Source organism: Ostrinia nubilalis, chromosome 16 (assembly GCF_963855985.1).
Source record: "Ostrinia nubilalis chromosome 16, ilOstNubi1.1, whole genome shotgun sequence".
Taxonomy (NCBI): Eukaryota; Metazoa; Arthropoda; class Insecta; order Lepidoptera; family Crambidae; genus Ostrinia; species Ostrinia nubilalis.
The window spans coordinates 14,125,530-14,139,790 of NC_087103.1; the positions used below are offsets into that span (position 1 = coordinate 14,125,530).

Genomic DNA, 14,261 nt, shown 5'->3' on the forward strand with positions numbered 1-14,261 from the left:
TTAATTTTTTGTTTTCTTTTTTTTTCACACTGTTATGACGGAGCTTTTTTATCTAGCGCGTTTGTTATGACTACTGAGGTAGCAATTCTGGTCTGGTCAGACTCTATTAGCTGATTTGAAAGCTGTTTATGTATTTATTGTTTTGTTATGTGTTTAGCTATACGAGCAGAGCTACTAGAAATGTAAGTCGCTAATTTGTTGTGGGCAAAAAATAAATATCCGAGTAAGTAAAATATAAACAGCATGAAAATGTTTGCATACGAAATATAAGATTAAATTAAATATAAGATATCAAGTTAAGCAGAGGCATCTTATTTAGTAGCCAATAGGTGCTATTTTGCTACAAATACAATATGTTGTTGCCTGTACTTTTTGTAAATTTCATGGAAATACCATAGAGCCATGTTCCTCTGATGTTTATACTCAAATCGTGACAATAACTTCAAACAGATGAAGTGGATGAGGCTGACACTGTTAATATGTTAACCATCAATTAACATGCCACCTAAATCTTTTAGATCCTCGTCTCGATGTTTACTTTCAAGGCTACTGACTGCCTTGATTTTAATTTATTAATTTGTGGCTTAGTTGTTGAAGTAAAGGCACTGAAAAGTTTGGCTTTTGAATTGGAAGTAACAACACGAAGAATTAGAAATGACCCCAATAAGATTGTGTTTTTTTTTCTTTATTAAGGAAACAAACAGCATGAATTGATACATGTGAACTTTACAATCCTCCCTTATAATAAATAGTTACTTATAATAAGCCCAGATTTAGACTAACAAAAGCTTTTTTTTTCATTTAAATACTTAATTCGTCGCCGACGACGCCGCAAAGGGGCGATGGCGACCAATTACGTCCCGAAACAAAACTGTTTCTTTGATCATACATGTACTTTCAGTCATAAATCGTTCATAAGTGTATTTGCCCTTCACATTATAAATATTTAAGCCAACTCAACACCCTGTGTTCTGTGTTCCAGTACGAAAATACGTGGACATAACTCGCCAACAGCTGTTCTCAGAGGATACGGCTTAATCCCAAGTGTATAAATCAGCGTTCGTCGACCACATAAATTGGCATGACACAGACGTATGCGCATGATATGACAATGATCTATGACAGGTCACAGTTTAATACCTACGGCGGCGCGATCAAAGCGTTGTGGGGAAATCACGTTTGGAACGTGGAAAAGAACCAAAATGTATTAACAGATACCAGAACGTTAACATTTTCAATTTTAACTGCTTATACTAGTGTAGAAAATATGGTATTTTCATTTTTTTTTCATATTTCACGAAAAATCCTCGGGTGTCAATAATGTATTTTCGTATCCTTTGGGTGCCTTTTTGTTTATTATTGTGGACAAAACTCTACATTTGGAGATGTTATGTTTGTTCTCTAATGCACAATCAAATTGTAACCGTAACTAGGTAGGTATAACGATAACCGGTGTTTTTGTATGGAGTTTGACAGATTTTTGACGTTTGTTAAAGTTAAAATAAGATCGTACAGCCCAGCCTAAGAAAAAGCAACACTTCTGTTACATAAAAGTCTAAAGTTTGAATAAAAAGTAATAAAATAACTTTAATGTAAACTTGCTGTACCGTGTTGACGTCTACGTTCATAAATTAAAATTATTCAACTAACAATAAACCGCTACAACTCAGCTGCAGCTAACTATCTAACGGCAACCCGAAATATGTACTATTTACTTAAATATTACGCAATGCTATATAAATTACTTCGAACATTAGTTGCTGACTCGGACAAACAAAACGTAAATGTCAAAACAAATCTTATCTCCCAATTTACAAGGGGCATATTGCATTGTGTCAAAATACAGATAAATACTCAGTTATAACTTAGTCGGTGGCATTTAAATGTATTCTTGACAACTCAATGTTGTGGTGTCGATTCTGCGTGCATGCTCTTTGACTATATGATTGCAGACGAAAATGTGCTCAAAATGTGTTAATTTGGAACTTCTCAAGGGCGATTTTGGCTTGGATGTTGTTTCTTGAATGAAATTGTGGAATGGTTCATGGTTGAGATAGCTCTGATAGGTGCTAAAATAGTGGTATGTAAATGCGTGCGCGCATACAACATGCGTTAATACGACAACTTTATCGAGCGAAACCCAGAAAGGGAACGAGGATTAGTTCCTGATGTTTTAAAGTTGAACTAGATACATAAATACTTAAAATGTAGATGGGCCGTGTTACAAGAATATTTTGTAGCTTTTAAAGCAATAAATGTGAGAAAATATTTTCTTTTCGACCTACCCAATCCACAGGTTGCAATTTGCAAATTATGAAATTGACAAAAAAGTATAAACATTTCAGCAGATTATTCTTCATTCTTTCTAGTAGGAGTATATAGTAATATTACTTTAGACATTGTTACAAATTGTTGTTCAGGCATCATGAACAAAAACTCCGTGTCCCATGCAAAAAGGTTGAAAATCGCTATTCTCAACTAAGATCTGAAACAAAGCCCAAAACTTAGCCAATTGGAGCTGATGTTAAGATAACCAACTGATAATATCAGTGACTAAGCGTTCACCTTTAACACGGACATTGGCTATTGACAGGACGTGAAACACGGCTCTTGTGTCTGTCGCGATTTATTTGACAGCCGCTAAATATCTCGCGAGATTTACCGGCGCTAGTGTACCGGCCTAATAGAGCGGGGAAATAGGTAATTCGCCGGTATTTTGGTGACGGTTAACTGGTCGCTGGGACGCTTAATTGGGTTTCGTTAATGAAGCTGTATTTATTCTAGGGCTAGGAGACACTGCTTTACATAATTTTATTTTACATTTATTAAGATTACATTAAAATTTGGTAAAACCAGGATTTGATATGGTGCTTCAAAAATGCACTATATTAAGGCCATTGAAACGAATAACTTTACCATTTACTTTTCTTTGGGCATCATCATCATCATCATCTCAGCCATAGGACGTCCACTGCTGAACATAGGCCTCCCCCAATGCTTTCCATGTTACCCGGTTGGCAGCGGCTTGCGTCCAGCGCTTTCCTGCTACCTTTATGATGTCGTCGGTCCACCTTGTGGGTGGACGTCCCACGCTTCGTTTTCCGGTACGCGGCCTCCACTCCAGAACCTTGCTGCCCCATCGGCCGTCAGTTCTGCGTACTATGTGCCCTGCCCATTACCACTTCAGCTTGCTAATCCGTCGGGTTATGTCAGCGACTTTAGTTCGTTTACTTTGGGCAACTGTAATTGAATTAAAGTTGAGTGTTTCAGTTCAAATAGGTAAAAGTAAGCTAATTTATATTTTGTCACACAAAAAAGCTACCACAGGGGATAGAGGAAACAGTATTTTATTTTGATTTTAAATTTGAAATAAGTCTAGTTAGTTGAATTCTTCTAATAAATGTTTTGGCATCCGTTAAGTTAGCTTTACACGATGTTCTCCACCCGACGTTGTTTGACCACACCACAAGGTTCCCCCGGGCCATGTCCAACATTCTTTACAATATTTGATCAAACCCTTATCGTGGGCACACAGGAAATGGATCTCTCATACACCGAGGTGTCTTGGACAAACTCAATCGCAAACATTGGTGTTTGGGCGAACGGTTCACAAAACATTGGCCGGGCCCTTTGATTTGGGACTAAGTATATTGGGCAAACATTTCATTCATCTTTTAAGAATCAGGTGGAAAGGGATGGTGTTATGCAACAAAAAGCTTGTAGCTTTGGACGCTATACTTTTTAGTTTTGTAAGAAAAGAATCGACTTGCTAAAATGGTCCAAAAGTAATTATGATGAATCTTTTAAATCCTTAAACAAGTGAAAGTTCAAAAAGTTTTTACCTTACGTCTCTTTAACAGACAGTAATTTGACACTATAATTAGGTATTTGAGTATTAACATTCGACTTGCATACGTATGCAAAAATTCAACTTAATCATACACCACGTGAAGGTAAATCCGCTTGACTACCACAGCATATTGACAGCTGTACCTACAGAGCTTTTAAAAAGTTACGAAATAACGAAACATAGAGCTTGTAAAAAGGTTAAAAATTAACGAAACTCATTTAGTTGAAAAACAAATGAAATACGTAAAACGTTTTCAAAACCGTTCCATTTTCAGTTAATCCACATTTAAACGAACTTCGAAACAAGTGACAGTCAAACCTTTAGGCATTCATTTGTCTGCGTGTAATTTATTCCCGTGCCGTTAATCAGGTTTTCCCACATATAATATGTCACTGGGATTATCTTTAGTATTTATATCGGTACGTGGCGTCTGCAATAAAGATTAGCTTCAGGAAACCAGTACTTGAAAGTGTTTAATCATGACTGTATATTATTAGGAAATACTGTTGTCTGTCTACGTGTCATTACATACCTATTGAAAGGAAAATCAATTTTTCACATCTATACTTATAATAAATCTGTAGAGAGGTCAATTCTGTACATGAAATATATTTTCAAAATAACTATCAGGGGTGATGTGATCGATACTGATGCCAAAAATGCAATCAGTAAATTTTTTGTCTGTCTGTCTGTCTGTATGTTCCTTATAGAAACAAAAACTACTCGACGGATTTTAACGAAACTTGATACAATTATTCTCCATACTCCTGGGCAGGTTATAGTATACTTAGGAATTCCCACGTGAACGGGAATTAGCGGGAAAATCCTTTTGTATGAAAAGTCTAAACCGCTTAAGTTAGACGCTTGAAATTTGGCATGCAGATTGCAGGTACCTTAGTAAACTTAAAGCTTAGTTACAACAGGATATTGCAAAATTCCCACGGGAACGGGAGTTAGCGGGAAAGAACATTTGTATGAAAAAATCTAAACCGCGTAAGATAGATGAAGGGGGTAAAACGGGATCCACGCGTACGAAGACGCGGGCGGCCGCTGGTTATAAATATGTGAGTAGCTCATAATGATGGCTATAGTTTTATGTTTTATAGGTATCTGTTATTGTAAATTAAATGGCTGCTATATCTTCTACGTGCTATATTTTGGGCTTTCAATCATTAACATGCGTTTATTTCGCTAGACTAATTTTCTAGATAAAATGCTTTTGGATTTATTCTATACATAGATGATTTATTGTAATACGAAATACTGAAATCATTTAATATTTCAATCGAAATCTGTTAACCAGTTCACTCTGGTTTTCCTACATATTAGGTATCTATGTAATTATCAACAAGCTTTTTTAAGTTGATTGATACGTTTAATATCATAAAATACTTAATGCGTTTGATAAATTAATTAATTTAGTTACTTTCCACCTTGGGAATAACCGCGACTTGAGTACCTACTGATTAACTTCGAATTCTTTCTCTATCATGACGTTTATAACATCATTATTATGCGGGTGTGTCTTACTTATACTATCTGTCATAAAATCACATGTTACAGATATAGAATTATCGCAAATATTTCTACTATCTTCAAACTAATTGTGCTATAATAGCTTATCAGGCTGGTCACATTGAATATCTCAGTTAATCAACAATAAAAGCTAAATTGAAATATTTTGGAAAAGTACAAACTTACATTCAGTATTGCTTATCTTAATTTATGGTCAATAAAGCAAAACATGGAAAAATACAATCTTAGATTGATGGTATAAATATGGATGTAATTTGGTATTTGTAACTGCAATAGCTCGTGCTAAGTTCTAGAATCTTTAGCGCCTGTGTAGGTAATTTAGTTTGTGCTTTCTTCCCTTGTGCTTGAGGCTGCATCAGATTCTGCTCCATAAAATTTAGGGGTTTGACACAGTTGCATTGCATTGGACTGACCTTTATGTCCTTCAAACCAGCTAATAATATAACAGATTTTAGTCCTTACAATGGAACACTAAAACAATTCTAATTTTGGAAGTCGCCTGGAACCTGAATTAAACTTAGGCCCAGAACAGACCTAGAATAAAGAACAATAGTATACGCTTTAAACTTGATTCAAGACATACTTTTAATATTGGTGATTTGCACCGTAAAATAATGAAAAATGTAGAGTTGTATATGCTCTACAATTAATTAATTATTTGATTATATCGTAATGTTACGTTTACATTGAGTTAAATTATGTCACATACAGATTTCTTGTCCCTCAAGTAGCATGTCTCAAACATTACCGTTAGTAACCTTTTGAACTACATTCGTCATTGGCAATGACTCCTAACCACAGTTCAGCAGTAGAGCGTACTAGTAACATCTAGTTCGCATCCTTTGCGCCAATCATGTGCTGCCAGGATTTCGCGGTCAAGACTGATTAACCACGTGTCTTGCTAACGGTTTTTAGGGATAATAGATGGAATGGATTAATTATTGTGATTGTCAGATTTATGTAATATAGGTACAGGGTGGAAACGATAAGTGATCACTTGATTATTTTTAATGTTATGTGGCTTTACCAAATGTATGGAAGATGGAAACATTGAATTTTCTGATAAATCCAGTTTATTCTGTAACCTTTTATTGGCACCGTCCGAAAGAGCTCTTGAAGCGCTTTCAGGATCAGTAACCAGTTTTTCGATGTCTTGTATAGTTTAGAAATAATCGAGTGAGATCACTTATCTTTTCCACCCTGTAGAGTTAGTTTTTCTTTACCTAAGTAATGAAACAGGACCTACTCTTAGGAGATAGGTATTTAGGTACATGAGTCAACCGTTTAATGTTCTCATGTTCTCAAACTTTGCTTCAAGGTTTTGATTTGCAATAATGGATATTTTATGTACTGTCAATAGTTCATGTAAATGTTTGAAAAATTTATAGATTTATGCATTGAAAGGCTTGGTAGCCAAGCCTTGGCTATCCCAATATGATTACGAAGTTTTATTGTAGGCAATATAAATCCTAAACTATCATTATTCATTAAAAAACGAAATTAAATTACCTGCATAATTACGAGTACTTGCTAATTACAAATTATTAACTTGAAAAAAATTACAATTTGATTCTCTCGACTTTCAGGTTTGGGTTCGATTTCCAAGTTGCACTTGGTTGAAGTTAGTTTATTAATTTAGATAGATATCGCGGACTTAAATCAAACGCATAGTGTTATGAACCCTATGACCTTATATGCCTATTGTTATACTCCTCTCACTCGATAGAAGAAAAACAATTTAGAAAGATAATGCAATTATAATTGCAAATGATTTACTCAGTCATAGATAACTAAGGGTGGATTCGACCAAACAAGAGTAGGTACCTAAATATTAATCTCAGAATAAATTGTCAGTTTTAACATATTTTCCACACTGAAGCTGTCAATGTGCCAGTTATACCATGAGTTATTCTCGGATAAAAGTTTGGTAGAATCGGGCCTAAGAATTCTAAGATTCTAATCTAGATCTTAACTTTATTTTATTTTATTTTATTCAATAAGTACCTACACATACAGGTTACAGTCATTTACATATCAAAATACATAAACAAAATGAACAGTGTCTAGACTCCAACCTACAAGTAGCGTACATTTAGGTAAGTTACGATGATTTTATTTACGTTGCACAATTAATAAACACATACAAAATGCTCAAAAGACACAACCCTATAAACTGTGTTAAAAAAAGGAAAAAGTTATCAATTATTTTTTGTATTATTATCAATATTTATATTTAAAACTGTGTCAATGCTTCTGCGAAACGAGTGTAATTTTTGTTGAAATATATCAAATTCCGGATTCTCTAACGCCATGTCATTATAAAGTCTGCGCATCCTAAGTCTAGGGGATTGTAAAAAGAGGTGTTATTTTTGTAAACTTCTAGTGGGAACAGTTTAGAACGTCTACTTTAGATCTCAAAGTGTGAAATCCGACTCTATTCCACTTTCTTCGGCTACCTTATTACACAATTCCTTCGATAAGATATTATGTGCATTATTACGTACACACATACATGCACTTTACTGTTATCGATATTATACTGATGGTAACATAAGGGTCGTAAATGTTGTATTGTTTAGTGGGCTTTCCACTCAGTAGTACCTACATTACTGGATTTGACATGCAGATATTAATATGTTTTATTTCTTAAAATCGACTGCTTTCTAGTTCAATAGAGTCTTAGCCCGTACATCAAAAGAACGCACGAAACTCAAATTTCGGTCATAGATTCTGCGCTATCATTGGTGTAAATATTGAGAAACCAAGCAAGAGAGTTTTTTGAGCTTAGTTCTTTATTGCTGTATTCTAATGAGATAGGTTTCAATCTATTGTAATATATCATTGCCTATTTTGGGTAAGTTCTAAATCAAAATTAAATTACCTAGTAACATTCTGGAAACAGTGAAATCCTGGAACTCTACACTCCGTTGCGTATTTTCCTCCCATGCACCACCTACTTATTCAGTATACAATACAACCTATAAGTCACTAGGTAAATTAAGCCAAGCCTGAAATAGCCCGAGAAAACCCGGGTGCCCAAGTAACACTAAAACAAAATGGCTCTCACAGCTTCCGCGTTCACCCGACCGCGAAAATGAAGGTAATGTTTAACGCCCGCGTTAACTGAGCACTCCCCGCGCTTTATTGGTCATTCATACATTCACACATAAAGTTTTTATTGGCCGTACGCGCACTGGATAAAATTACCCTTTAATATTTATGTTTGAACCGAGCGATTATTATTGATACGTACATTTTTATGACGGTCGACATGACGACCGTAAGCTGAATAACTTCATTGGTGTCAATAAAATATGCATGTCACTGAAATAGCTGGCTACATTGCAAAAATACGTAAGCCATTAGAAAAAGAAAAAGTATGAATTAGTCTTCGAAACACCTGAGAAATACGAGTAAACAAATGACTGCTAAAACTGTTCCTAAATTGTTTTTTTCCTATATTTAAATGGCTTTTTTTTTCAGCCAGCATGAAATTGCATAGATGATTATAAATTTTTGCGCATTTGTATGTGAACTAGAAATAAAGGGGTTCAGATGTAGTATACCTACTAAACGATGTACTGCTAGTTGTTCTTGTTTTTCAAAGGCAATATTGATATCGTACACTTTGGACTCATATCTTATAATGGATAACGTATTAAGATTATGAGTACCACTTTATTGCTTTTTAATTTGAGCGGTCTGAATAGAAATCTGTCTGTCAAAGATGCCGTCTGCAGTGTTACGTCATTTTAATTTTTACTAGAAAACTGTTAACTAAAATGTGATTAGATAACCGGCTCTTAAATAGATGAAGCAATTTAATTAACATTTAATTAAAACGTTCTTAATTTGAATATCCAACGGACGTCATGTGGACACATGTCAGTTTTCCACAGAACATACATAAAATTGTTCCACTTACCATTCTAATTGCCATGAGCAAAAATATGTTTGTCCAAGGACTTGAATAAATCATACATAAAATTTGAGGTCAAAACTGCCGTTCATTTGAAATCGTTTGAACCACTTTTGAATTGAATCACACCAGCACTATAAATTACTTGTAATACGCATTAAATTGCTGAACATGTCACTGTTTGGTCTGTGGTTGCGAAAATTGGCGGCACGAAAAACTTTTTACGCGTGAAGAGTTTGCATGTTTTCGCGCGCTTTTCCGTCGCGCGGTGACAGTTGTTTTTTTCTGTAGGCGACTAGTGGTGTCGAAGGTGCGTGGCGGACTGCCGCTATGCGGTCGGCAGCCCCAGTAATGATCTGATCAAGCACTTGCTCGGAATGCCGGTTTGGCCGATAAGTGTTGGAACCTAAGGGAGATTGAGAATCGGATTTATTTGGAAGCATCCGATACGGTGCTGATAAAAGTGTGAAAAATGTAACAGGCGCTTGGCGCAGGCGGTGCTTATGGTTGGTTAGTTCTTAGACACTCGCGTTAGCAAATATTAATGAAAAATTACAATCTAATTTTCATTAAAAATAAGACAAAATACGGACTTTTAGCCTATTTTTAAGCCTTCTCTGATCTATACTACTAGTATTGTTAGTTCACGTGGTGCAATAATAATCAAAACAATTAATTATGTCATTGCAAAAAAACTCAATTATCATGTCATCTATATTAAATTAGTCATTAAGGGTCATATATTTTGTGGTCATATTCCGCAACTATGCCTACGTTTACTAAGTAGACAGTATTGACAGGTAATTATACTGTACGATAACCTATTACACTCGAATTCATGCTTTAATTGGACGTTTACTTGCTATTTCCAGGTATAGGCTCGGGGATAGGATGCAAAGAATTTTTTGTATAGAAAAGTAAAATGGCTAGGAAAATGTTATAAATGCGTAATTATGACTGACTCACTTCTCTGCATAGGCCCACTGGGTTAAAATAATAAAAATAAAACATTTATTGCTTCTTTAACACAAAAAATACTGTAATTTTACTTATACAAAAAAATATAAGTTATGCTGGGACATGTAAAGCGCTTTATAAGTCTATAATTTGCAGAAAACAAAATGACTTTTAAGCACGCTCTACAACGAGAGATTACCTTTCTGATAATTTCTTATTTAGAAGATGCTTATTTTCTTAAGGAACTTACAGTAATGAAATTACTTATCCACAAACCACTGCGCCATTTGCAGCATGCTGTTAAACTGAAAATCACAGATTGAACTTAACATAAGTAAGTTTACAGTTTAGACTCCTAGCTTTTAGACTAGGCTATAATTTTATCGAAATCTTGTACAAAGGCGCGTCATGAGATGTTCAAGTCCCCAGTAATTGGCGAATAGCTTGCATTTATGTCTCCCCACGAGGAAACTGCTTGATTTAGCTCTACCTTGCGAGGTTTAGTGCTAAACATTTGAATAATGTCGAGATAGTCACGAGTACCGCTACTTGCTGTTTTGAAATGAGCTGGTCAGAGCTTTTGTACGTAATGATATTGCAACTAAGTCTAAGAATTCAAGGAAGGGGATAAGAATTTGATAATATGAATAAAATTATTTTCTTGCTTGGTCTGCATTACTGTGACCTGTTGTGTACTTACATCTGGTGATCAAAATGGAAGAAATTATGATGATAAATTAATAGATGCATTTGAGTACAATCGACTCACTAAACATAGATTAGGTAATAATAGAGGAACGGAGTGGCCGTTTATCTTAAAGAATAGTAATTTAATTATGTTCCGCTGACATTCGCTGAAGATGATTTACAAGGCTAAACTTATCCATGCTGGTTGCAGGGTGTCAAGCGCGCGAGGGACATGGAGGTCCCGGGGAAACACAATATTACGAGAGGGACACAGGGTCACTAGGAGGACACGGGGTCACGAGGAGGACATAGGGTATCGAGGGGAATCATGAAAGGGACACGGGGTCACGAGGGAGATACGGGGTGTCAAGGAAGACTCTCAGGGTCGTGAGGAGGAGACGAGATCACGAGGGGGTTATGGGTCAAGAGAGGTACACAGGATCACGAGGGGGACACGGGACTCACCGCGAGCAGAGTGGGCAGGGCGCTGACCATGCGCATAGTCGCAGCGCGGCGAGCGCGCTAGGTGACGGAGGGTACCAGGGGACAGAGGGTACCAGGAGACAGAGGGTACCAGGGGACAGAGGTTACAGGAGTTGAGAATTACGAAGAGCACAAGGACTTACAAGAGGGACCCAGGGTTATGAGGGAGACACGGGGCCACGAGGAGGACACGGGACTCACCGCAAGCAGAGTGGGCAGGGCGCTGACCATGCGCATAGTCGCAGCGCGGCGAGCGCATTAGAGTGACATGAGGGTATCGGGGGGATACAGGATTACGGGAGGGATGCAGGCTCACAAGAGGGACACAGGCTCACGAAGGAGACACGGGACTCACCGCGAGCAGAGTAGGCAGGGTATAGAGGATTACGAAGAGCACACGGACTCACAAGAGGGACCCAGGGTTATGAGGGGGGACACAGGGTCACGAGGGGGACACGGGACTCACCGCGAGCAGAGTGGGCAGGGCGCTGACCATGCGTATAGTCGCAGCGCGGCGAGCGAGCTAGGTGACAGAGGGTACCAGGGGACAGAGGGTACTAGGGGATAGAGGATTACGAAGAGCATACGGACTCACAAAAGGGACCCAGGGTTATGAGGGGGGAAACGGGGCCACTAGGGGGACTCGGGACTCACCGCGAGCAGAGTGGGCAGGGCGCTGACCATGCGCATAGTCGCAGCGCGGCGAGCGCGCTAGAGTGACATGAGGGTACCGGGGGGATACAGGATTACGGGAGGGATGCAGGCTCACAAGAGGGACACAGGCTCACGAAGGAGACACGGGACTCACCGCGAGCAGAGTAGGCAGGGTATAGAGGATTACGAAGAGCACACGGACTCACAAGAGGGACCCAGGGTTATGAGGGGGGACACAGGGTCACGAGGGGGACACGGGACTCACCGCGAGCAGAGTGGGCAGGGCGCTAAACATGCACATAGTAGCAGCGCGGCGAGCGCGCTATGTGACGGAGGGTACCAGAGGTCACAAAATTACGAGAGGGAACCAGGCTCACGAGAGGGACCCAGGGTCACGAGGGGGACACGGGACTCACCGCGAGCAGAGTGGGCAGGGCGCTGACCATGCGCATAGTCGCAGCGCGGCGAGCGCGCTAGGTGACAGAGGGTAGCAGGGGACACAGGGTACCAGGAGACAGAGGGTACCAGGGGACAGAGGTTACAGGAGTTGAGAATTACGAAGAGCACAAGGACTTACAAGAGTGACCCAGGGTTATGAGGGAGATACGGGGCCACTAGAGGGACACGGGGCCACTAGGGGGACACGGGACTCACCGCGAGCAGAGTGGGCAGGGCGCTGACCATGCGCATAGTCGCAGCGCGGCGAGCGCGCTAGGTGACGGAGGGTACCAGGGGACAGAGGGTACCAGGAGACAGAGGGTACCAGGGGATAGAGGATTACGAAGAGCATACGGACTCACAAGAGGGACCCAGGGTTATGAGGGGGGAAACGGGGCCACTAGGGGGACTCGGGACTCACCGCGAGCAGAGTGGGCAGGGCGCTGACCATGCGCATAGTCGCAGCGCGGCGAGCGCGCTAGGTGACGGAGGCGGCGGGGGAATACAGGATTACGAGAGGGATCCAGGCTCACAAGAGGGACACAGAGTCACGAGGGGGACACGGGACTCACCGCGAGCAGAGTGGGCAGGGCGCTGACCATGCGCATAGTCGCAGCGCGGCGAGCGCGCTAGGTGACGGAGGCGGCGGGCGGACGGGCGCGCGGGGGCCACATCCGGCCGCCCTCCTGCCCTCTACCACCGTCGCAAACTCATCCTACACCTGCAACAAAAGAGGATTCATTTAGGGTGACGAAAGAAATGGGGCAGCAAGGTTCTGGAGTGGAGGCCACGTACCGGAAAACGCAGCTTTGGACGTCAACAAGGTGGACCGACGACATCATAAAGGTAGCAGGAAGGCGCTGGATGCAGGCCGCTACCAACCGGCCGATAAGTAAATCATTGGGGGAGGCCTATGTTCAGAGTGGACGTCTTGTGGCTGAAATGATGGTGATGGTAAGATTTCGCGATCCGAACACTCGCTTCTTCAGTCAATTGAACTGTACTGCAATCCATACATCTTTGTAAGCCATTTAGTGCTCCATGTTTTAAGTTTGGTTCGACGACAGAACTGTAGCAGCTGTAGCGAACTTTAGTTTTAATTTATTCCAAAATGGAGCAAGAATTATTTTGCTTACAATATTTTCTCTATCTTTTATAACTATGGTGACAAAACATCTAATTCCACTATAACCTTTTTATTGCACAATATTATACAGGTCAATCCTACTCAACACGTATATATTATTTTCTCTCGTGTTGTCATTATCCGGTAACATTAAATGCCAGGTTATTATGCTCGTACCTATCAACCTAGCTCATATCAAATGCATCTGATTTCGACATTACTACCAAATGCAATGCACTTACATGACCCACATTACCATGGATTTCATCAATGAGGTGTTTATCGATTCAAAGCCGCCCGATGGTTATGTATATGGGTTAAGTTCTCTGTACGTAACAACCAACATGTTCCAATGGCTATTCACTACCCAGAGTTGTACCCAGTCTTGTCGCGACAAGGAAAAATTACCGTGCTATTAAGCGATTTTGTGAAAAATATTATTGGCAGGTAGTTGCTAATTGCTCATAAGATAGGCCCCCTTAATTGATATTTATTGTCCGTGGTGCATAATCTTAAAGGTTTTAAACCTTTGTTTGTCACCTGTCATCCGCTTTGCAATGGAGGAAGTCGAACCTTAATTTCGAACTCCTCCTATGTTCTTCTGATTAATT

At 39.5% G+C, this 14,261-nt stretch overlaps 1 protein-coding gene and 1 long non-coding RNA gene across 3 annotated transcripts in view; both read right to left on the bottom strand.

Annotated features, from left to right (window-relative positions):
* LOC135079434 (uncharacterized) overlaps positions 1-11,485 on the bottom strand; it is a 23,160-nt gene extending 11,675 nt beyond the window's left edge. The window contains exon 1 of one of the 2 annotated variants that reach the window (XM_063974093.1): positions 11,415-11,485. In XM_063974093.1, the coding sequence (XP_063830163.1) occupies positions 11,415-11,450 (36 nt within the window). In that variant the 5' untranslated portion in view covers positions 11,451-11,485. Of the gene's footprint in view, positions 1-9,311; positions 9,618-11,414 lie in introns of those variants that run through there. The other variant, XM_063974092.1, reaches the window with a different exon arrangement.
* Positions 11,486-13,159: 1,674 nt separating this feature from the next.
* LOC135079456 (uncharacterized) overlaps positions 13,160-14,261 on the bottom strand; it is a 94,613-nt gene continuing 93,511 nt past the window's right edge. The window contains exon 3 of the long non-coding RNA XR_010258806.1: positions 13,160-13,245. This is a non-coding gene — a long non-coding RNA (uncharacterized LOC135079456). The remainder of the gene's footprint in view (positions 13,246-14,261) is intronic.